Source organism: Ctenopharyngodon idella, chromosome 3, assembly GCF_019924925.1.
Source record: "Ctenopharyngodon idella isolate HZGC_01 chromosome 3, HZGC01, whole genome shotgun sequence".
NCBI classification, from domain to species: domain Eukaryota; kingdom Metazoa; phylum Chordata; class Actinopteri; order Cypriniformes; family Xenocyprididae; genus Ctenopharyngodon; species Ctenopharyngodon idella.
Genome location: NC_067222.1, coordinates 8,046,904 through 8,070,157, shown reverse-complemented (window position 1 = coordinate 8,070,157; position 23,254 = coordinate 8,046,904). Strand labels below are relative to the sequence as shown.

Here is a 23,254-nt window from a genome sequence, read left to right as displayed (position 1 = left end):
ACATCCTTTGCTTTGCAGTAAGATACAAATGTGTGAATCATAAATTAATTTTATTAGTCTGTCAAAGTTCACAAAGAAATGACGTCGACCACAGTGATCTGAGCTCTAAAAAGTGCTGAAAATAAAAACATTTAAAAAAACAAACAACAGTTAAAACCCAACCGAGGGTCTAGAAGCTTATAGAAATCTGACGATCAAATCACAAGACAAACTCAAGAACATGCAACAGATCATGTGACCAAACATTTACCGCAACAGTGCATCACTGTCATTACCTCATCACAAACATTGTCACATACATATAGCAAAAATAACACAAGATCTTTGCTGTGAAAGTTTTTTTAAACTGTTTTGCTAGCCGACTGTTATTCTTCAGCTTGTCTACAAAATGCTGCTTGTTTTACCCTGAAAGACTCCCGAGAATTCTGGGAGATGAAGTCAGTTTGGCAGTATATTTATATTTGGGGTTTCAAGTTTCAAGTGCAATATTAGTCCATGATGCTTCAGTTCCAGCATATATAACAGAGCTTAATGGACGAAGCGCTCCAAACCTGTCAAGATCATGTCCGACTCGTATTTCACTCTGAAATCAAATGAAAATATTTTGCATAATGAAGATTAAGGTTAGTTTTAGGACCATTACGATTTTTGCATTGCGACTTTAATGAGAAAGAAACATTTGCCCCCCTAAATTCTCACTACTGTAAGTAAAACATCAGTGATAATTCTCATTATTACTGTAAAACAATGATTTTAAATTAAAATCAGTAAAATGCATTAAAATCCATAAAGTCAGTACAACAAAAGTACAATTGCAATGTTTAAACATAGCTGTAAGCAGCAATTACGGGGCCAAAAACAGCACAATAAGCCATGCCAACATGGCTGGGAGCATCAGACTAGCTGCAATAACAGGAAAGTAACAACATTTTAAGTTGATTTTAGGCAAATTGGCTGAAAATCATAAATACAGTCATTAGAAATATGATTGAAAGGTTTATCACAGTCAACCAATTGGATGGCGCTGTGACCAGACTGATGTGGTGTGGTCAGAGTGAGGTGACAATGAAACATGCAAAGTTTGGTGTCAACATGTCAAAGCATTGCAGAGATACAGCTTCAAGAGTCGTTTTTGCATCATGCCTCAAATTTGTTGCTGCGCTATAAGAAAACAGTTTTGTCTATTGACAAGAAATCCATAACTTTTTGCCGGCATTATCTGAAAGGTGATCTGACTCAAATTTGGTGAAAATCGGACTAACGGTCTAGGTTTTTAAAGAAAATCAAAATGGTGGACAGCAAGCTTGGCCAACTATGGCAACATTGGTATCTATGTTCTCGGCATGACCCAAGGAATCTATTAAGTGTCATGATTACAATAGGTTAAATTAATCAACAGCTATCAGCATTTTTAAAAAATTTCATTATATCATTTGACCACAAGGTGGTGCTGTCTCAAAACCTTTTGAGTACCTTCAGAGGATGGTGCTGATGGCACATACTGAGTTTAGTAATGGTACACCAATGCATTCATAAAATATAGCATTTTATATCATAATACTGTATTGTAGTTAATGGCAATTTCGTGTTTTGATCAATTATAGTGCCACCAAGAGGCACAATCACACCACTTTTATTATGTGTCCTCAAAGTGAGCCCATACATGTGTGTGTCAAATTTGGTGAAAATATCTAATTCTGTTTTGGAGTTATATACATTTATATCTATGAGAACATAAAAAAATAAAAAAATAAAAAAAAGACCAACTGCCGACTTTGTTTGCGTTTTGTTGCCACTTACTATCAATATTTTGACATTTGGCCATTACTGTTTAGCCAAAAACCTATGTTTCTGAATTTCCTATGGTGGTTTCGTCTCGATCAAACTAACGGTTTCAAAGATATTGGCGAAAGTTGTTTTAATGCTAAATCACCACGTTGCACAAACCATGATGTGAAACCTAGCATGTTTAGTTTCATTGGACTAGACAAGGATTCAGGAGTCCCATGAAAATAAGTCAACCACACCCAAAGTTATAAGCATTTGAATATTTGATTTAACACTAGGGGGCTCTGGCTTGAAACTTCTCAGGCTCATCCAGGGTATCGTGCTGATGACCAATACCGAGTTTCGTAATGATACGCTAATGCGTTCATAAAATACAGCATTTTAGCACAAAATTCAAAATGGCCAATATGGCAAAACTGGATATAATTTGACTCGGCATGATGTCCTGAATCTAACGAGACCACTTTTTGGACAAACTGTTCAGAAGTTGTAAGCAAAAACAGCCATTTTTCATATCTCCGGACCAGTAGGTGGCACTGCGCCGAAATGCAGCATGTAAACTCAGGTCATGCTTGTGATGACATGGACCAAGTTTGGTCTGAATACCATAAAGTGTTGAGGAGATACAGCCTTATGTCTATTTTCGCAAGTGCACGTTTTTCGAAAACGGTTTGACTAAATGTCCATTACTTTTTATCGGCATGGCCTGAAGATGATCTGGTTAAATGTTCGTGAAAATCGGAGCAATGGCCTAGGAGGAGTTACAATAGGTACACCTTCGGTGATTGGCCCCTAAATACTTTACAGATTAAATAGAATATATGTTTTTCTGCATTCCAGTAATAAGAATTCGGGGGTAAATGTGTTTAATTGTCCTGAAAACAATTTTATGCAGATCATAATTTCTGAACCTTTTGATTTTGAGGTGAATATGACGATGAAGGTTTTGTGAGCTTCGCCCTATTACCATCAATTTAATACAGAATTATCACAAATTACTGCATAAATAAACAAAAATAAATATAAGAGCCAAAACCAGCCACAAGTGTAGCACGTGTGCCTCTGGATCGATGCGTTCGATTCGTTCACAGTTCAATTTGAGGATGTTCAACCATCATTTCACAATCTCTCTCTGTCTCCAACTACATGTAACTCGTTTAACCAGAAACAAACTTTATGCAAGTACACAAACACACTAAAGCATTGGCAACAAACCTGAATCTGTTCAAACAGCACTGTAAATTGGCACTGTGAGCGTCAACAATGCAACAGAAACGTATGAAATTGAGTTTGTGTATTTGTGCACTTACATATAGAGTCTGTTTCTAAGCGTTTCTCATAACGCAGCCCGTCTACTTTAGACGGCTGAACTCATGTTACATTCTCTGCACCCTTCAACTTTCAACAGCCTTGCTCCCATGATGCTTTGCTCTCACAACAATCCTCTCTTGCGGGCGGGTCCTAGGAGCTGATGATCTGGCCCGACCAAGTCTCGTGTTTGGTTCCTGGCTTCAGGTGCGTGATGAGCACCTCCACGGCCTGGACTTTCACGTTCTTGGGCGGGATGGGACAGACCTTGTACGTGACCTCGTCCCCCTCCATAGGAACGTACTCTCCTTCAATACTGTGAGAGAGACGCATGAGTGACTCACACGGACACACACCAGCACGAAAACAGACGGTTTAAAGCTACTGCGTCTGACAGCGTTTTACAGTGATTCTTGCAGATTTCAGCAAACAAACATGACATTTACCTCTAAGTGATACATACATTTCAGATTTTATGTAGAAACATACTTTTTTTTCTTGATAAATGTTATATTTTTATTAAAAATATAATGGCATATGAAGTTTTCTGATTTTACAACAGATTTAACAAAAACCATAAGCATTTTTTTTTTTTTTTTTTTTTTGCTATTGTATAACTTAAAAAAAAAAAAAAACAGGAATTGCTCACATTATTTTAAAGATCTATTTTCTAAAATCACAGTCAATAAAATTTTTGTCAAAAAGTATTATTGTTATTATTATTGTATTTTATAATACAATTATTATTATGCTTTATATTATTGTTGTATTTTATAAAATTATTAATATTATTATTATTATACTATTTTAAAATGATTATTAATAATATTATTCTTTATAAAATTATTATATTTTAAAATTATTGTTACTGTAGTTGTTATACTTTATAAAATTATTGTTATTAGTATATTTTATAAAATTATTGTCATTATTACACTTATAATAATATAATATACTTAATATAATTACTTTATATTATAATTTTATTTTTTTTATTTAATTTTATAATTTTATTATTATTATTTTATTTTATAATAAGAAGAATATAATTTAGTTATATTTTTAAAATTATTATTTTATTGGTGTTTTTTATATAATTATTAATACAATTATTTTTCACTAATATTATATTTTTTAATTATTATTTTTAATATTATTCTTTATAAAATTATTATATTAAATTTATTGTTACGGTTGCTGTTACATTTTATAAAATTATTAATATTATTACACTTTATAATAATATTATTTACTAAATATAATTATTTTATATTATATAATCTTTATATAATTTATTACTATTATTATATTTAAAAATTATTAGTTATTGTTACTGTTACACTTCATAAATTATTATAATAATTACTATTGTTGATATTTTTAATATACTTTATATTAATATAAGGCATATTTAGTATACTTTACATTTATACTTTATAAAAATAATATTTATAATTTAATATAATTGTTTTATATTTGTTTAAAATATATTTAATATTTCTTGTATTGTTGTTTTATTATTATATATTATATTTATATAATTCTTAATATAATTATTACTAATATTATTATAATTTTAAAATTAATATTGTTGTTTTTGTTGTTATTATTTTACATTTTAAAAAAGTATTATTATTAATTGTTTTATAATTATTATTTGTTTTTTCTGCATGTAAAATACAAGCTGATTTCTTGTATTTTCACTCTTGATTTTGAGGTGTGTTGTGGACCTGATTCAGAAGATCACAGCATCATTCTGAGCAGGTACATGTGAACTCGGACTCACTCTGAGATGTGAACGAAGATGTCCTCTCCGCCGTGAGCCGGTCTGATGTAGCCGTGACCCTGCGAGCGTGAGAAGTTTTTACACACGCCTTTAAAGACAGGACCCGCGTTAGCGCGCACAGTCCTGCGGACACACAGATACGACAAAACAATCTCATGGCAATTCATCGCTATTTTACGTTTTGTCGAATCGGTGGCAAATTCATATGAATTCGTACCATCATCATTCTTATGATTAAAGAAACCGAAACTAAAACAGAGCGTTCAGACAGATGGTAAAAACAGGTGCTGCAACAATGTAAAGTTTAGAAAAAAAATCATTTTTTTTTTTTTTGGTCGTTGTTGTTTACATTAAATCATGTAAACATGAACTTGTAAACGAGCATAATATGACCTCTTTAAGTTTTTCCTTGAGTTCCACTTTTTTCCGAATACTATGAAAGGCCATTTCCACAAATGAAAAAAAAAAAAACTGGAGGGCGTGGCACTTGCAACACCAAGGTAATGGGTTCGATCCCTATGCATGGAACAAACTTACTGATGTATATTTTGAATTCAAGTGTCCATTCGCACAGAACATGTTTTTGCATTTCACTGTGCTGCTTTTCCATTGTTAAAGCAACCCCAAATAACATGATATTTAGCCCCTGGAATGCAAATTTTACCAGGGGGGAACCCTGCCAAAAAGTAGATTTTACCCCCCGGAATGCGATTTTTACCAGGGGACCCCTCCTAAACGCAATTGGGCTAGTTTTGAGTAGCAATTTGGTGGATTTTCCACCAAATTGCTACTCCGCGCACAGCCCAATTTTTGTGTCCACGCAGACGGTGGACGTACAATGGCGCATGTGGGAGTGATTTGAGCACTTGAAAACAAAAGTCCACTACATAGTGCTCATGGTAATTGTTATACTTTGAAAGGCTCGTGCACTCAACTGTGAATGAGACGGAGTGGAACGCAGAAAATGAAGTATAACCGGGGCTTTTCTGTGTCCGCGCAGACGGTACGCATACAACAGCGAATGCGCAAGGTGAATGTTGAGACAGAAGAGACCACTAGGTGGCAATACGAAAGTGCGGAAAGAGCGATACAAAACAACACTCTGTTCCAAGAACAGTGAATAAAGCAGCATAGCCTTCTCCATCTTTTTTGGTTCTTGTTCTAAACTTTGCACGCAATGGTGAATCCACTGCTTTTCTTTTTCTATCCTTCCGAGCAAATGTCCTGTAAATGGCATGACTCAGTGCTGCCCTCTGACGTCTGGTAGAGTATAGAAAAGCAATTGCACTGTGCATGTGTTGAACTCGTCCATCGGCAGTTGAGTTCACTTTGAAAGCTGTGTGGACAAGACTGTTCGTGAGACCGAGCGGAATGTGGAAAATGAGGTATACCCAGGTCTTAAAGTCTTTATTTTTTTTACATGTACGCTAGCACGCAGTCAAACGCACAGCCTTGCAAAGTATACTTAACTTGTACAAGTACACAAGCGTTTGACGCATGCGCATTGCGACAAATTCCAATACCTCTACAAGTTACAACCCATGTAAACATCTTTGTATTCTTTCATGCTAGAGTTGTACAAATGAGGGTACTTTCTAACCACAATCTCTCGTCTATGTAGGCCTCCATTGTCGCTGTAGCTTGCATGTGTTCCGGTCTGTTCTGTTTATGCAGTTTTTCTTTGACTACCTTGTGAATTGACGCCCCCAAGGCATGGTTGCCACCTTGTGGATAAACTAATTACTGCAAAAAATTTAAATGCGCATGTGCGACCAAAAATTTGGTTGTAAAAAATCTGGAAAAAAACATGTTCTGTGTGAACCTGAGGGAGAGGGTTCTAGCAGACCAATCACAGCGCTTGCGGTCCGTGTAGAATTGACAAGTTAAGGCTGATTTGCGTCGGACCTACGCCGGAGCCTCTGCGGCGTAGGCTATGCGTCTGTTTTTATTTATACTTCTGCGTCGACATGCATGCAGACCGCTAGTAGGCAGTGTCCACGGTCATGTTGAGTATCAAGGCAAAAGCCTTGACGCGTTGTTACATGTTTCATGAGGTGCACGTCACGCTACGCCGTAGGCTACGCGTGCAAAACACAGCCTACGCCGTAGCTATGTACACTTGACGCAGAAGTTTAAATCAGCCTTAATCGAGCTCAATGTTTGTCCAGCATGTAAACAGGCGTAGGGTTCAGGTCGTGACTCGTTTGTGTTTGACTTACGCGGAGTACGTGCGGGTGCGTTTGGTGGGCAGAGGGCTCGGTAACTCCCCGGGCTGCAGCGCGGCTCTCTCCCAGACGCGGCTGCCCTCGCGCAGGAACGGGAAGGACAGCGACAGTGGCGCTGAGCGTGGAGACCGCAGGGATGGGTCCGCGGGGGACGACAGCTCCGGTTCTGCCATGATCAAGTCTGTGTGCTCTCTGTACTCCAGATGCTTGCAGAAGACGACCTGCTGTGGGAGAAACACTAAACTCACACATCCACTGCTGCTTTTCCCAGTGACGCACATGTTAAACAGTGTATTTATTGACAAATGCTCTGTGTGCGTACTTTGCTCTGTGTTTTATTTGCAGTGGCAGATTTTTCTGCGAGTAGCGACGTGCAGTAACACAGCTTTTGCACTGACATTTACTCTGTCCTGCACAAAGGCTCTATGTGTGTGTGTGTGTGTTTGAGTTTACATGCAAGACAGTTTGTGCCCGGGGCACGAGGGGTGCGTGCCCAGCTCCTCGCACACAAAACCCTGCATTGTGTTCAAAGAGGCCTTAAAGAACACAAGGAACCATTCCGAGATCAGCACATCACTCGTGTATATTTATCACTTCTACATTAAAAGGCTGTGTTCACAATAGCATAAAACCATACTATATCTGCAGTAGCCTACATGTGTATTGTGTGCAGTGTTAGATAATGTATCCCACAATGCAATGCGCTTGATTTGACCTTATATTTCCAGCGTAAAAAAAAAAAAAAAAATGAAAATCATACATTATATTTAACATGTCTATTTTGATTACATAATTGCAGTTTTTATAAAATTGGATCAAAAACGCAACATAAATATTTTTTTCTGAGATGGATTACTGAATTAAACATGCAATATAATGAGGTCATGCAACAATGTAGTGCTATCTACTGTTTGAAAAGTTTATGATTGAATAATAAGTAGACGACTAACATAATAGTAAGCATACAGTAGTTGTGTCCTAAATTACATACTATACACTATGCACTTAAACTGTGCACTATGTTCTACTACATTGTCTAGTGTATGACATTTAGACAGCTTGTCATCCGATATTTTTTCCGGTTAAATAAGAGTCATCCGGGTATTTGAAGTGCACTTCTTATTATTGGAAATTTCTGTGTGAACACACTATTTATACGGCATAAAATAGGTCATATGCACACAAATTGAGGTTAATAAGTATGCAGTAGTAGATACATATTATTATAGGAAAGCACACTGAGATCAGAAACTGTACATCAGTTTTCACATTATTTATGATTTCTTGGTTTCTGTATGGTTCGCGCGCAGTGACGCGAAATCTGGCCTCGTGACGTCAGAGCTGCTGGTTCTACTGTTATTATGCAACACGCGACTTTAGCGTCATCACGTACTATTAAATTCCTCATACAGTGACAGCGCAAGAAACATCCTAGTAGACTACACTACATAAGATCCACAATCACGGTCCTGTTTTTGGCTAAAACTGGACCAAATTCGCAATGACATCACTTAAAAAAAGAATATGACGCGATGGAATTCTGACCAAAATTCCGCGGAAAAATGACCAGAACAGAAACGACACATTCACGTTAAGGAACGTTTAAATTATGTTATTAATTTTCCAGGTTTCGTTCAAGTCAGCGCCACCCGATTCCAGAATGTTCTTGATGGAGGGCAGGGATTGTGCCTCGAAACCTCGTCGGCTGACTTACTAGACAGCATTTTGAGGGCGTTATATGTGTGATTATTTTGAGAAAATACTGCTGTCTAGGTAGGGAGCGCGCTAAGTTTTAAAGCACGGCCGGTGTTCTGAACAAAACGTAGGAGACAAGATGGGATGGGAAATGTATACAAGCACTAACTTTAATCTTTTTATTTGTTTTTAGATGTGTAGAGTTATTTCTAGCACACACACTACAGGATCAAATACAGGTAAAATAAAGAAAGAAACGCGCTAGAATTAATGCAGAAACTTACAGCTGGAGTTCAGATGCTTCTGTCCCGTCCTGTCGACCGCCGTTATATAAGATGAAGTGAAAGAGAGCGCGCGAATCCGCAGTGAGGAGCTCGTGTGATGGAGGAGATCCCCGTTCACACGCTTTTACCGGGAAAACCGACGCGTTTACTGATGTTGCATCACCGAATCCCGCCGATGACGCGCTGAACACGGTAAAATGAGTCACTCCCATCAGCGAACCGACTATAATGTCACGAGAGATTATGTAAACAGAAGCCAGCTGACAATACATGAATGATACAGTCTTGATGAATAAAAACAATACTAAATAAATACCCAATACTTTAGTCTGTACAATTTTCCAAATATTTATTTATTTTATTTTAATGTAGTAAAAAAAACAACAACAACCTTCCATTCAGAGTCAAAAAACAAAACAAAACAAAACATTGTTTCTTGTAAAACTTCATCTATATTTATATATAAAGTAAACTCTGACTCAAAATATCGCAATTCTCCAAACAACAGTAGGATTACAACGCAATATTTTATTTTAAATCATTACAAATGACTCTTTATTAAGTGTCTCCTATTGGCCAGCACCATCTGCTCACTGATTGGCCCACAGAGCTTCAGTTCATCATGAAGGAGTAGTTAAATGAGTCTTGTGAAAAGCTGCGGCTGATGATTCAGTTTATATCAAAGAAGAGACCGTTAATTGTTCCACCAGGACAAAAGACCCAGACCTGGTTCACTAACGGATCCCTGCGAAAGAAAAGAGGAGACGTTAAGGGTCCCTTTTCACAGACTGTGATGACGTGTTTTAACGGTCATCAGTATCGTAAATCCTGCAACGTTTTTTATATTTTCATTTTTTTTTTTTTTAAATGTACATTTATAACACTATACTTAGTATTATATTACCGTTGCATGAAATGACAAAAAATTTTTAAAAAATAGTTAACGCTGCTGTGAGGGTGTTTCTAATAGGTACAGCGCCTGACTGCCGTTATCAATCGCTCTCTACTTTTTTCTTTTTTTTTGAAAGTTATGAAAACACTATTGTGGAGTTTTTCTTTTGTTATGTGTGCAAATGGAAACACAAAAAATATATTTAATGAAGTCTCTCATTCACCGCTATAAAAGTTTACCCAACTATGACAACTTCCGCTTCTGAGAAAATGCGAAAAGGGTCTATTATGAGCAACTTGTTTTGCTAACGTTCCTATTAAGTTACGAAAACATTATTTCCGAGTGTTCTCAGAACATTCAAAATGTTACTCTTTGTTATGTGAAAATTAGAGAAAACATTCACGGAATGTTCAATTTCATCATTTTTCAAACAATGTTACTTTGGAATGTTCTCAGAACATTCTGAAACAAGTAACATTTAAAAACGTTAGATGAACATCCAACTAAAATGTTTCAGAATAACACTCCATGAGTAGCGTTTTTGTGCTAACATTTTTGATAACATTATTAAAGACCAGATAACTTTGAACAAACGTTCTATTAATAATAATGGAAGAACGTTTGTTCATAACTTTGAGAGAACCCTGCCTTCCAAAGAAAAATGGTGGATGGAAAAGTTTTAAAATTCATTCTAACTAGATTTTATTTATAATAATCTTACTATGAGTGTGTATGGAGCTTCTTTCTGCGGTGCAGCATCCTCCGAGCCTGCAGGTGGCGCTGTGCTGGTTGTGCCGGCTGCACTCGGGGCTTCTTTCTCTGTGCTGGGACCGGTGGGCGACGTGTCGATGAAGACCTCGTCCACGACCCGGAAGCGGATCTCCTCGCCCTGGTCCATGTAGAGGTCATGAGTGCCCTCGTCCGTTTCATACTCCCACACCCACACCTGCTCTGCCTCATCGCTACGGCAACCGTGAAGGAACATAATGGGCAACTAATTTCAGGTAATTTGCTATTTATATTAATATTGCTATATAAAATTAAATAAGGTTAAATGTATATAATATATACTAAAATATTAAATGAAGTTTAGAAGTGATAATTCAGGATACAATTTAGCTGGTTGCTGTAGAGACTCTGGTGGGATTATGATGTCATCAAAGAATCCGAGGCTCACTGTGGAATCGACACACATAAACTGATTATTATTACCTCATAATGGCCATATAATCATTTTCCAATGATTTTGGAATTTTCCATTTCAAATTAGGTTCTAAATTCCAATTAAGCGATTATTCCGTCAACAAAGTTCTAAAGCTTCAAAACTATTGGAATAAAGGCTTGCTTGACTATGAATATGAATGATGTGCATGTAAATGTGCTCATTGTTATTTTAGCTTTTTAGCATTTTAAATTAGTTTTTATTTTATTTTGTTTTAAATTAGTTTTCATTTTTATGTTTTCTGTAAATTTTAGTTTTAGTTAAAGGTTTAGTAATTTTTTTTCAATTTTATTATTTTTTTGCTTTTTAAAAATATTTTTATTTAAAAAAACGTATTTAAATAGTTATATTTTTAGTTATTTTAGTATATCAAGTTAGACTACATGAAACTGAGAAATTAGTTTATTTTAATTTATTTTATTTTAAATTACTTTTCATTTATTTTATTTTAATTCATTTAATTTTAAATTAGTTTTCATTTTTATATTTTCAACAAATTTTAGTTTTAGTTAAAAGTTTAGTAATTTTTTTCAATTTTAGTAGTTTTTACTTTTTTAAAAATATTTTTATTTAAAAAATGTATTTAAATATTTTTATTTTTAGTTATTTTAGTAGATCAAGTTGCTGAAATAAAAAAAAGTTTTTTATATATATATATATTTTAATTTATTTTAAATTAGTTTTAATTTTTAAATTTTTCAAAAATTTTAGTTGTAGTTAAAGGTTTTGTCTTTTTTTTTAGTTTTGCTTTTTTAAAATATTTTTATTAAAAAAAAATGTATTTACATATTTTTGTTTATTTTAGTATATCATGTTAAACTAAATGAAACAGAGAATTTTTAAAAATATTTTATTTCATTTTTTAATGGTTTTAGTTAAGTATAATAACCCTTGCCACTGAAGAACAGCACGAGAGCAAAGCATCATGGGTGTTTTGTGTGGCCTCTCTCACCGTGAACGCCCTCTGCACTACAGCCTTTGATCTTTCCCACCAGAATGGCATCCAGGAACGGGTGGAAAACCACATATCGAAAATGAACTGCAGAAGAGAGAGAGAGAGAGGATGAGAGGTTTTGCTCGTCTGTCTGAACGCAGTGAGTAACAGTGACTCTTGTACCTTTAGTATGAGACGCTCCATCTCCAGGAAAGATGTAGGAATCCTCCAGTTTAGTGATGTCATACAGACAGATGCACAAACCCACGTTATACACCACCTGCAGACACATGAGGAGTTAGACGGGTTCATGGAAAACTGGATGTTTATATAAGAGGTCGATGTATTTAATAATGATTGTGATTCCCCTGAGCGCAGGAAAATTATTAACAACTATGTTTAATGGTAAAATATTTATTTATATCTTTAAAGTCCCCCTGTAGTCAATAATTTTCCTTTAAAAAAATCATCTTTAATCACCAAAATTACATATTTAAACGTTTTTTACTTGTGAAAAAAAATTCTTAATGCCTTAAAATAGCTTGAATGTAACTCCACACCCTTGCCTCATTTAATATACAAGGATCTATGAATATGATAATTAGCCCCGCCTCCACTCACTCGCACAAGCTCAGACGAGATCGACTCGGTTAACTTACTGAGGTAAACGCTGCACAATGGTATCGCTTTTTACAACATCGAACACATGACTGTAATTAATATGATTAGTCTTTTGCTTGACTATGTTGTCAAACAGCTAATAATGTGTTGATAATGTTACACAAACCATGTTCATATTCACGAGTCAGACAGCTGCCTTCTAACAGACTCCTGCACGGTCAGTTAATGATATGCTAAATCCCGCCGGCACGTTGACTTGATTGGTTACAAGGTAGTTTGTGACGTCAGAAACACCAGCGATTTCAAACCGCAGGTTTGAGGCTGTCTTTGGTTTACTGCAGTTTTAAAGAGAAAATACTCATATGAACAACATTAAAAACTTGGTTTTCAACTCCTTTAATACAGGAGTTTTTAACTCCTTTAATACAGGAGTTTTTAACTCCTTTAATACATTTTCCAAGGGTCTATAGGTCTATTTACATGGTGGTGGAACTGAATAATTTTGGCATATTTTTGCTGTACTTATGTCATTTGATGTGTCGTCTGGCTTTTTTATTGTTGTTCATATAAAAATTAATAAAAACAATACTGAGTGAGAAAACATTTACGACATAAAGATCTGATCAAGGGCATTTTCATATTGTTCATAATGACACTGGGCAAGTTTTGCACTTGCCAAAACAACAAGTTATCTAGCAGTAAATTTATAAAAATAAAAAAAAATATTGAATTATAATTCTAAAATACTTCAAGTACTGTTAATCTTAAGCTTTAAAAAGCTTGGCATGTCTGCAGTATGGGGACAATTCTATTATAAAAAATGAGATTCAACACAAATTAATCTGTCTAGTTTTCTTCTTATTGTAGTTGTATGTTGTTTATTTTACGTACTGTCTTGTTATTTAATTGGTAATTTGATGATAATGATACCACATTATTTAAAATTGTAAGTGCAAAGCAGAAGTTTCCCTGTTTATTTATTTATTTCTCTTTACAAATTTACTATTGAGGAAAAGTCTGGATCAGTGACAACCTAAAATAGAGAAATTACTGAAAATTAAAGCTTTCAGCACTCTTATAAATTACACAAATGTGATTAAAAACACTATAAACATATACATGTGTTTATAGTGTTTTTAAAGCTTTGAACTTTGATATATATTTACACACACTACACATTTTAGATAATATAATCCGACTACTTTTTGTTTCATTTATCATTTTGTGCTATATTGATATAAATATACAAAGAAATAAAATTATTTTGAAAACATTACATTCCTGGTTTCATCATATGTTGATGAAAAGGTAATAATTAAACCATAAAAATTTTTTTAATTTTAAAACAATCTAAATAAACACAAAATTATGAAATATTTTATTAGTTGCTGTGTGGCCTCCGACTTGTGTAATTCCACAAAATTGGAAGACTTTCTGAACATAAATAAGCAATAGACAGCTTTAGAAAGGACCATTTAAAAGAAGAATCAGTGAGAATCAATGAATTATTTACTGCCACTTTGTGAAAATTAAGTAATAATATCTGTATTTTGATTAAGAATATTTTAAAACAATATTATCTAATTACAAGTATGATTTTTGGGAATCTGATTATGTTAATCAGATACTACCCAGTACTAAATATTCATGAAGCATTTGTTTTTAAGAAAGTACCAATAATGACAGACAAACATGTCTGATGACTTCACCTTGTTGGCGAGTTTCTTGTTGAGCTCTTCGGCGATCGCGTCGTTCAGCTGCCGGTGGAAACTCCACGGAGGAATCCGGACCGTGTCCACCATCTCCACCAGCACGAACATCCTCGACACCAACCAGACCCGAACCGAACTCTGAACACGGACTGAACGACCCGCGAGGAGCTGCTGGACCCAAACAGCAGTGTGAGTGACACATAAACATCTATTAGTTTATGAACCTGTCACTCTCTGCATGTGATATTCTGCTGTACTTTTTCTGTCAGTTTACCTCTCAGTCCTCCTGAAGATTCGGCAGCCCGAGCGTGTGCAGACAGATGTTATCCAGCTGCTCCGGTTTACACATTTACACCATTAAATAATGTATAAACACTCATGATTTGAGCGCACAGCATGACAACAGCTACACATGTGCTGAATCACGACAGCGGCTGACGCTTTACGGCACTGATGTCACGTGACCACATTCTGTGAAGAAAAAAACAAAACTTTTTATTTTCAAAAAATATGTTGATGCATAGGCAATTTGAATTCTTTAAAGGACTTCTTTAAATTGCCTTTAAGACTGCTGTAATACTTAAGAAAACAATACGCTAGTTCATTTCAGAATTTTATTTTAACTTTGTCAGTTTTTTGTTTTAATGGTAGTAATTTTTTCTTTAACATTTGTCAGATATTAAAATCATGTGTCATAAACATCTGTCAAGTGAGTTAAAAAAACATATATAGGCTATATATATATATATATATATATATATATATATATATATTTTTTTTTTTTTTTTTCAGAGATTTCCATCCTAGTTGCAACATTGTGACTGATTTTAAGGGATCGTTCGCCCACAAATGAAAATTCTGTCATCATTTATCCTACACGCCCTCAAGTTGTTCCAAACCTGAACGCATATTTTGAAGAATATCTGTAACCTAAAAGTTGATGGACCCCAAAAATACTATGGAAGTCGTTTTGTTACCGGTGACATTTTTCAAAATATCTTCTTTTGTGTTCAGCAGAACAAAGAAATTTATACAGGTTTAGAACAATTTGAGGGTGAGTAAATGATGCCAGAATTTTCATTTTTGGGTGAACTATCCCTTTAAATGTCCTTTTGGCTAATTCTTATGTTTACATAGGCTATCTGATTTTCACTTTTATGAATCTGCAGCAGACATCTGCAGACTTTTTAAATGATCATACCAGTGTTTGTGCAGCAGCTCTTTCTGAAACATTCTGTTCAGTGTTTGTTCTAAAAGGCCCACGATTCATCAACAATGTAGTATATTTTGCATCAGTAGAGGTGCAAAACATGTTTATTATCAGTTTATTCTGTCAGAAATATATCAGAGACGGTGTAAATGTTTAGACGCTTGGTTCAGTGGAGCACCAGCAATTAAAGTGTCAGTTTTACAACAAATACTATATTTTGGTAAGCATGTTAACATTTTGACCAAAATAATTCTTCAAACTGTCTGTATTATGAGACATCGAGAGTCGGAGTATGTAGCTAGTGAACAAACAAGACAAGATAGTTTACTTAAGCCCTTAATTATGTGTGAGTTTTTGACCTTTTTAAAATTTATGTAATGACTTTGCAATAACATGTAGCCTTATTGCTTTGTTTTGTACTTTGGAAACTCCAATTCCCATCATGCACGTTGTACACGCTGACGCAAACGTCAACACGCCCCCTAATGAGTGGACGCTGCTCTCGACCAATGGACAGCCGCGCCTCGCGCTTCCCAGCCAATACCTACATTGTTGCTATGACATCTTTTATTTTTAGCCTTCCGCAGCACAGCCTCACATATGGAAACATTATTTCGCCAAATTAATTAGAGACTAAGGGAAATAGCCATGAAACAGGAATATCTCTGAGACAAACTAAAGTGTTAAATCGACAAAATTATGAATTGTTTAAACGTGTTTTTTAAAGTTTCATGACTTTAGAGAATTTTATAAAAATTATGACCACTTATCCATCCGGGTGGGTTGAATTATTGTGCACACACTACTACACAAAATGTAACAGCAATAAAAGCAATGTTAAAAGAATGCAAAGAAAAAAGTTAATAATTTGCTGACGACAGGAAAAGAACAATAAGAAAGATAACAACAACAAAAGAACACGAGGGTAAGAAATTAATTTATACATCAGTTAGGCTAGAGTATACAAATAAAACGCATTACAAACGCTCTTTTTGCTTTCTTATTTGCTGAAGATTAAATGGTTTTAAAATAAATCTTTTAAAAATACAAGAAAAATAGGTTTGATGTTGGTGAACTTGTGGATATAAGTAGATAATTATAACAAAGCATAATACTTTAGTAGAGTCAGATTCATAGTGTCCTGAAATATTGTCATTAAAAGTTATAGTTACATGTTGCAGGATAATAATATTATTACTGCGCGCAGATCTAATCAGAAAGTAGTTCCAGCTGAAAACACGCCACAGCGGAGGGCGGAGCGCGCGCGTGCGCTGCGATATAAATGCACGAGGTTGTCAAACAGTGAAGTTTCCACTGGCGCGTGCGGGAGAGGGGAGACGTCACGCCATGAATAAACATAAAATTAAATAAAATCACAATAAAAGTGCGTTTCAGTCAAACGCAACATAACGCAGCGGTTCTCTGTGAAGGATTTCTTCAGCGCATAGTTGTTGATAATTATGTAATCAATGGAAATCATAAACGCAGGATAGAAACACAAGCTTTGAATCAGTAAGTACTTGATTTATAATATTTAAATTATCAAGAATAACAGCAGAATGTGTTTGTGCTTGACTTCGTGTTCATAGCTAACATTCATAGCTAATCTTTGTTTTTCTTTTGAATGACTGATGAGTTGACGTCCATTTTAGACTGTTGAGAGGAAACAAATCTAAAGGTACAATAATGAAATAGCCTACTAATTGATAGGCCTAATTTGAGGCATTTGCGTGCAACTCTATTGTGTTGGCATTTAATTCAAGATGAATGTGTGTTTGCACAGATGTCCTTGGCTTTAATGGTGTGCTGAGAGGACTAAAACAGGCCAAAGGTTTGCAAAAGCTGATTATTTAGCTATCTGCTGTGAGTGTGTAACAGATCTGCTGTACATTTATAAGCTCATTTCATGTCTGACTGTCAGAAGTAACTAACTAACTTCAGGGAACATGTTGTTCTGTAATAGTTTTTGTTGCACTGTTTTCCCAATTCACGTGAATCGTAATTCCCAGGATTTGCAGATGTGAATTAGGTTTCTCTTAGAGTTAGATAATTCAGTTTTCATGTTGCATGTGTTGGAAAACACTCTTCAAGGGAACCCCCAACACACACACACAGCGAGCATCCCATCAGAACAGTGTGTGCTGCTTTAGTCATGTTTCTTTTATGTAACACTATCATCATTGTGTTTGAATGTGTAGTTCAGTGTTTGAATCCCGTCGTGTGTTTCCTAGAGTACAAATAACAATAACAATAGAAGTTAAAGTCAAGAGATTAATGAGACTTTTTGTGTGCTGATGTGATTGTAGTTTAGGTTGATAATGTGAATCTGCTGGATGTGTTTTGTATCTCATGGCGCTTTGGGGAATGTAAACAATCAACCAGTCTTATGGAAACATCTTTTCTCTCAGAAGCCTATGCAGTTATGGCATTTGATCAAAACTTTGACATTGAGTGACATTGAATGCATGATATGGGTTTTTAAAACCGATACGTGACTCGTTTAGTTTATCATACAATTATTAATATCAACACATTAATTAAATGACCGCAAAGAATATCGAGCCAAGATATTTTATTTGTAAACGTTACAATTGGTATTATTAGGCTGTGAATAAGATAATTGCACATGTAAATTGTCAAATCAGTTTTTTTTCCTCTTTGTCCATAGGTCTAAAACGCGTTTTAAATTTGTTAATGGCTGTATGCGAAGAAATGGGAATAATTGTAGGCTATTTATGATTTATTGATCTGTCTCTGTATGAGCGCGCATACGCGTCTCTTTTATGAATAATCCTATGCGTTTCGTTACATTTACCGGCAGTGACTGTCCTCACATGTGTTGAAATTCATCGCGGATTCGACTTCTTTATAAATATAACGATCGCAGCGCGTTTAATGTAAGGGATTTAACGGAGCTTATCAGTGTTTTGAAAATGCGGAGGCGTCACATCAACATTTACACGCGTGGTGATGATGTCAAACGCTATTGCGTGGTGCATGCCGGGAGGTGTAGTTTTTTAAACGTGCCTTCAACAGCACCATTTTAACGGCACTTTCTAAGGATTCCCCTTAGATTTAAGTCTTGAAGTGGAAAATTTGATCTTTAGTTAATCATAATATAGTCTATTACAGAAAGTGCATGTTACATCATTAGATGAATGATTGCTTTTTTTAAAGGTCTCATTTAAAAAAAAAAAAATGCTTTCTCCCATCTCAGTTTCATGTGCAGGTAAACTATAAGCTATAAATGTTTGGTTAGTTACTTTCTGAAGAGCGTAAACCCTGGCATGCTCAGAAGTGTCTTGTTCTTTTTTACTATTGGCACTTTAAATTTCCTTTTATGGTTAAAAGGGAATTAAAGCTACACTTGAGCTAGTGTGAGTGGGCCGAGTGCATTTGGTGTTGAAATTTTCCTCTCTTAGCACATGTAATCCTAAGTGCTTTAGCCAATGGGACAGATGAGGGATTTCATGAAGATAATCATGGATTGGTACCTTGGCCTCAGCATCTGCTGAAACAAACACACATTGCACACTGACAGTCAATGAATTGTGTATTTACAATTCTTTAACTGCTCTATCTTTGTCTTTCCTCTTTCCAGAGGCTTTGAAGAAACTGGATATTGGAGAGTGGCTGTCCAGTCTTTGTACGTCAGCACTGATTCTGGCAACTGGTCTGTTCAGAGGAACTTCAGGGTGAAGATTTTAAAAAAAAAAAAAATCAAATGGTCTCTGACAATCACTTTTAAGCAATTTCTGAGCAACGATCCTAAATCAGAGGCCCTTGCTTTTAAATTGACATTTAAGGCTAAGACTAAAGACTTTCACCCTAATATTTGCAAGAGATGATAAGACTGCCGTAGGTCCCTGTATCACCAAAAGAACTTCCAAGAAATAGTCAAATTCATCATGCATCTGGAGGTGAAGGTTGCGTTGAACTTTATCGTGTCGTATTTGTACAACAAGCTCCCGCGCCGCAGGGCTGATCTGTTTGGCGAGGAGTTGGAGCGTATCCTGGTGTCCCGTTTCGAAGGTCACTGGTACCCCGAGGCTCCTTTACGTGGTTCAGCCTTCCGCTGCCTCCATCTGGGGGCTCCCAGGGACCCCGTGGTGGAGCTGGCAGCCAGGAGAAGTGGTCTGGACACAGAGGAGGTCCGAGCCAATGTTCCCCCTGAGCTCAGCATTTGGATTGACCCTTACGAAGTGTCCTACCAGATTGGGGAAAAGGGTGCAGTGAAAGTCCTCTACATGGAGAATCCAGCAAGTTTAGGTGGCGACGCTGAGAGGTCCGACATCATGCTCAAAGGAGACATGGAGTTTGAGGAAGTCAAGAATCTGGGCTTTAACCCAGAAGCTCAGGTGTTTGTTCCCATCGGTGGCCAGGTGTCGCCGGTCATGCTACCATCGCTCTCCAGTTCGCCGACCCCACTTTCTACCTCATCTTGCCCAGGGCTGTTCAGTTATGCCGCTCCCAGCACTCCCACCAACCCCAGCACTCATTCCTCCAACACCTCCACCCCGTCGCCGCCAAGCGCCAGCCTCATTTACCCTCCGCCCAGCTCCCGGCCCACACCTCAGCCAATCACCTTCACCACAGCCAGCTTCGCCGCCACCAAATTTGGCTCCACAAAGATGAAGAAGTGTGGGAACCCTGGAGTTTCCTCCGGTTCTGGTGTCAACGTGGCTCCCCAGCAGAGGATGATCACCCACTCGCCCAACACCATCTCCCCACCAGGGCTGGTCAAGCACAAACCCCTTTCCCTCTCCATGCACTCTCTGGCTGGACCCATCCCAAGCCAACTGTCTCCTAATGCCAAAGAGTTTGTGTTTCCTGTTTCCCAGAGGCCGGTCTACTTCGATGCAGAAGTTGCGCCAGTGACCCCGTTCCAGGCTCCGCACCCACATGCTTCCTTCGATCCATTCTCCAGCCCCCCGCCAGGTCAGGCTGTGGGAATCATTGGGGGCAACAGTGGCATTTCCTTCATGGATAAACCTCCATTTGTGGAAGGACTTGGATACAACCTGCAGTACTCTGGCCAGGCCTTTCAACCCGTGGTGTTGGCCAACTAAAGTCTCAGAGCTGAAGAGATCCCAATGCTGAAAGACTTTCCTTGACTTTCCTTTGTTTTTTTTTTTTTTGTTTTCTCCTTCATGAATTGTTACTACCACCATGACAAATCAAGAGTATTATGACTACTAATTGAGTATTACTTGTGATTGTTACTTTACCATCCATTTGTTTCTTGTTTCATGATGTTTTATTATTAGTTGGAGTAACCATCCTCCTGTTGCACAGGTGTTTTTGCATTTGTTGTTTTTCAGTAATAAGTCACTTGATTATGGTGTCCCAAATGTTTGTCTACATAATCTGATGATTTCTGCTGTGATTAATGTTACTTTTTAAAATTGATTCTGGGGAAAAAAGCTAATATTCTTATGAAAGATTCTAGATGCTAAAAAGGGATATTTGGGATGGTGTTTATGTTCAGAAATAAGACTCTCTGGAGATAACGGCCATGTTTGGTCGCACCTCAGTGGTCATAATTGAGGATTTATGGTAATTTTATGACATGTTCTCTGAACTGATGTGCGTCTTGAGCACATGACTAGCACATTCTGTATGTTGGCTCAACTTTAGGATTCTCCTTTTCAGTTTGAACGCATCAAGCCAAATCCTGATGAAACCAGCCAGTGTTTGAACCCTTTTCTAGTGCCGTCAAGAGTCAGATTGAGGAATGATGCACATTCTCGAAGATCTCGTAAGTTCAGACACAGAAGAACAGGCAGAATGATTTGGAGGGTTGTTGTGCAGGTCTGATTGGTTTCGCTCTTGGTTCTCGGTCAGAAGTGCGTGAAGGTAACGGTTTAGGAGCAGAGGAGGTTTTGATAAACTGCTGTATGTCTTTGAAGGGATGGGGCACGAGATAAAAGGTCATTGGTGCAGAGATCCTCAGATTAGCTTTCCAGCATGTTGAATTTAACGCACTGTTATTCTTATGTGTTCCAGAAGTCATAAATCGTGGTTCAGAAGAGATAATACCGTGAAAATTGCACTTTGTTTTCTCCGCTCTAGGACTCTGAATGTTACCTCATATATTCTGACTGCAGTGGCTGTGTTTTGTTAACCGTTTTATTGTGCTAGGATGGAGGCTGGTGTTCTAGAATCTTCTTGAAGGTAGGAGCCTTATGACGGCTTCCTTTTATGACATCACTTCCCCCTCAGCGTTCCATCCCATCCTGGCGCGTTGCACTTTACGCATCGGGCCTTTGGAAACTCCCGTAATGCCTCATGATGAACTCTATATGCTAGATGCTAAAGGTCCTTTACTTGCCCTTTAATGCCAATTATGTGTGAACTATAGCTTGGTAATGTAGTTTAAAGATTGTATTAAAAAATGGAGGGGTTTGGGTGAGACTGTATGTACGTCCTGACCCTCTTGTGACATCCCTCCCCGACATTGAAATGTGAACGTCAGCTTCAAATATTTCAATCGTTCCATTGATTTCATTTGGGGTGGGTGGGGTTTAGATTTCTCTATAAATGCTATGACTGGGTGTATTTTTACATTTGTTTGTAATTTATTTACAATTTTTCTATATTTTTTTGTGTTTTTTCAAAAGAGTTCTCTATGGCATTTATAAAGCAAATTAAGAGATATATACGATGATGACATGAATATGTATATATTTCTTATGTTTGAGATCTTTTGTTTAGTTTCTTACGTGCTGAAGTTATTTTTACAGAAATAACTATATAAATATAAATATATGCAAGATGAAATGACTAATAAAATGTTTAACAAAGTGCTGAATGTTTATTGTATCTGTCATTCGATCCAAGACGGGTAGTTTTGCGTTTGTTGTTTCTCCTGTTTATTGGAGGAAGCTCTTGTAGGGTTTTTCTTAATGTTTTAATTTCATGAAGTATATTGATTATTCCAAAGCATGACATCCCAAACTTTCAAACCCAAAACATTCAGTTAGTGATTTCTCTTTTGGTCAGTGTAGGTTTATCTTGCATTATCAATATTTTTGACCCCTTAAATGTACAAAAATACAAAAATGGACTAATTGTCAATGTCTATACTAATTTATTAGGATTGCTCACCAATATGCAATTTAAGAATTTTCTGATAGCATCACAATGTAATATAAAACAAAACTGAACACAGTTCCCAAAAATATCAATAAGTCTTTCAGGTTTATAAAACAACTCCAGCTCTGGGTTTTTTTTTTTTGTTTTTTGGTTTTTTGTTTTTTTTATTTAATTTGAATTGAAAAGAGGAAAGAGTATTGATTCATATTGAAAGAGTTTATGAAACCATAAGATCGGACTGGACAAGCTTAATTTTTGACTAGTTTTCTGATGAATATCCAACTGAACTGTCTTATCTCAGCAGGTCATTGTTTTTCGACACTATAAGTGCCAAATGAAAACATTGCATGTTATGATAACCTTGGTTTTGTTCTCACGCAGTATTAGACCAGCTGTATGAACACCTGCATTGATGATCAAGCTCAGTGCCATGACCTCTGAACCCCAACCACAGCCAATCAAGACAAAGAACTGTTTGCATC

General features: G+C 36.4%; 3 protein-coding genes across 5 annotated transcripts; 1 reads left to right on the top strand and 2 right to left on the bottom strand.

Annotated features, from left to right (window-relative positions):
• Window positions 1-33: 33 nt before the first annotated feature.
• Window positions 34-9,281, bottom strand: csdc2b (cold shock domain containing C2, RNA binding b). Of its 2 annotated transcripts, none has more exons than XM_051889566.1 (4): window positions 9,087-9,281; window positions 7,102-7,328; window positions 4,883-5,005; window positions 34-3,412 (listed from the first exon to the last, which is right to left on the bottom strand). In XM_051889566.1, the coding sequence occupies exons 2-4, from the start codon at window positions 7,278-7,280 to the stop codon at window positions 3,250-3,252; spliced, it is 465 nt and encodes a 154-aa protein (XP_051745526.1). In that variant the 5' UTR covers window positions 7,281-7,328; window positions 9,087-9,281; the 3' UTR covers window positions 34-3,249. The 2 variants fall into 2 exon arrangements, with proteins under 2 accessions (XP_051745526.1, XP_051745525.1); XM_051889565.1 differs by having other exon boundaries at window positions 7,102-7,331; window positions 9,087-9,275.
• A 139-nt stretch (window positions 9,282-9,420) lies between these two features.
• On the bottom strand, window positions 9,421-14,921 carry polr3h (polymerase (RNA) III (DNA directed) polypeptide H). 2 transcript variants are annotated; one of them, XM_051889550.1, is made up of 7 exons: window positions 14,742-14,921; window positions 14,465-14,638; window positions 12,318-12,414; window positions 12,153-12,239; window positions 11,091-11,154; window positions 10,700-10,940; window positions 9,421-9,831 (listed from the first exon to the last, which is right to left on the bottom strand). In XM_051889550.1, the coding sequence occupies exons 2-7, from the start codon at window positions 14,573-14,575 to the stop codon at window positions 9,781-9,783; spliced, it is 651 nt and encodes a 216-aa protein (XP_051745510.1). In that variant the 5' UTR covers window positions 14,576-14,638; window positions 14,742-14,921; the 3' UTR covers window positions 9,421-9,780. The 2 variants fall into 2 exon arrangements, with proteins under 2 accessions (XP_051745510.1, XP_051745511.1); XM_051889551.1 differs by having other exon boundaries at window positions 14,465-14,635; window positions 14,742-14,917.
• Window positions 14,922-16,974: 2,053 nt separating this feature from the next.
• LOC127509965 (protein Tob2) lies at window positions 16,975-22,483 on the top strand. The gene is made up of 2 exons (XM_051889387.1): window positions 16,975-17,189; window positions 19,279-22,483. Exon 2 carries the CDS (start codon window positions 19,586-19,588, stop codon window positions 20,744-20,746), a length of 1,161 nt encoding a protein of 386 aa, XP_051745347.1. The 5' UTR covers window positions 16,975-17,189; window positions 19,279-19,585; the 3' UTR covers window positions 20,747-22,483.
• The last annotated feature ends 771 nt before the right edge of the window (window positions 22,484-23,254 follow it).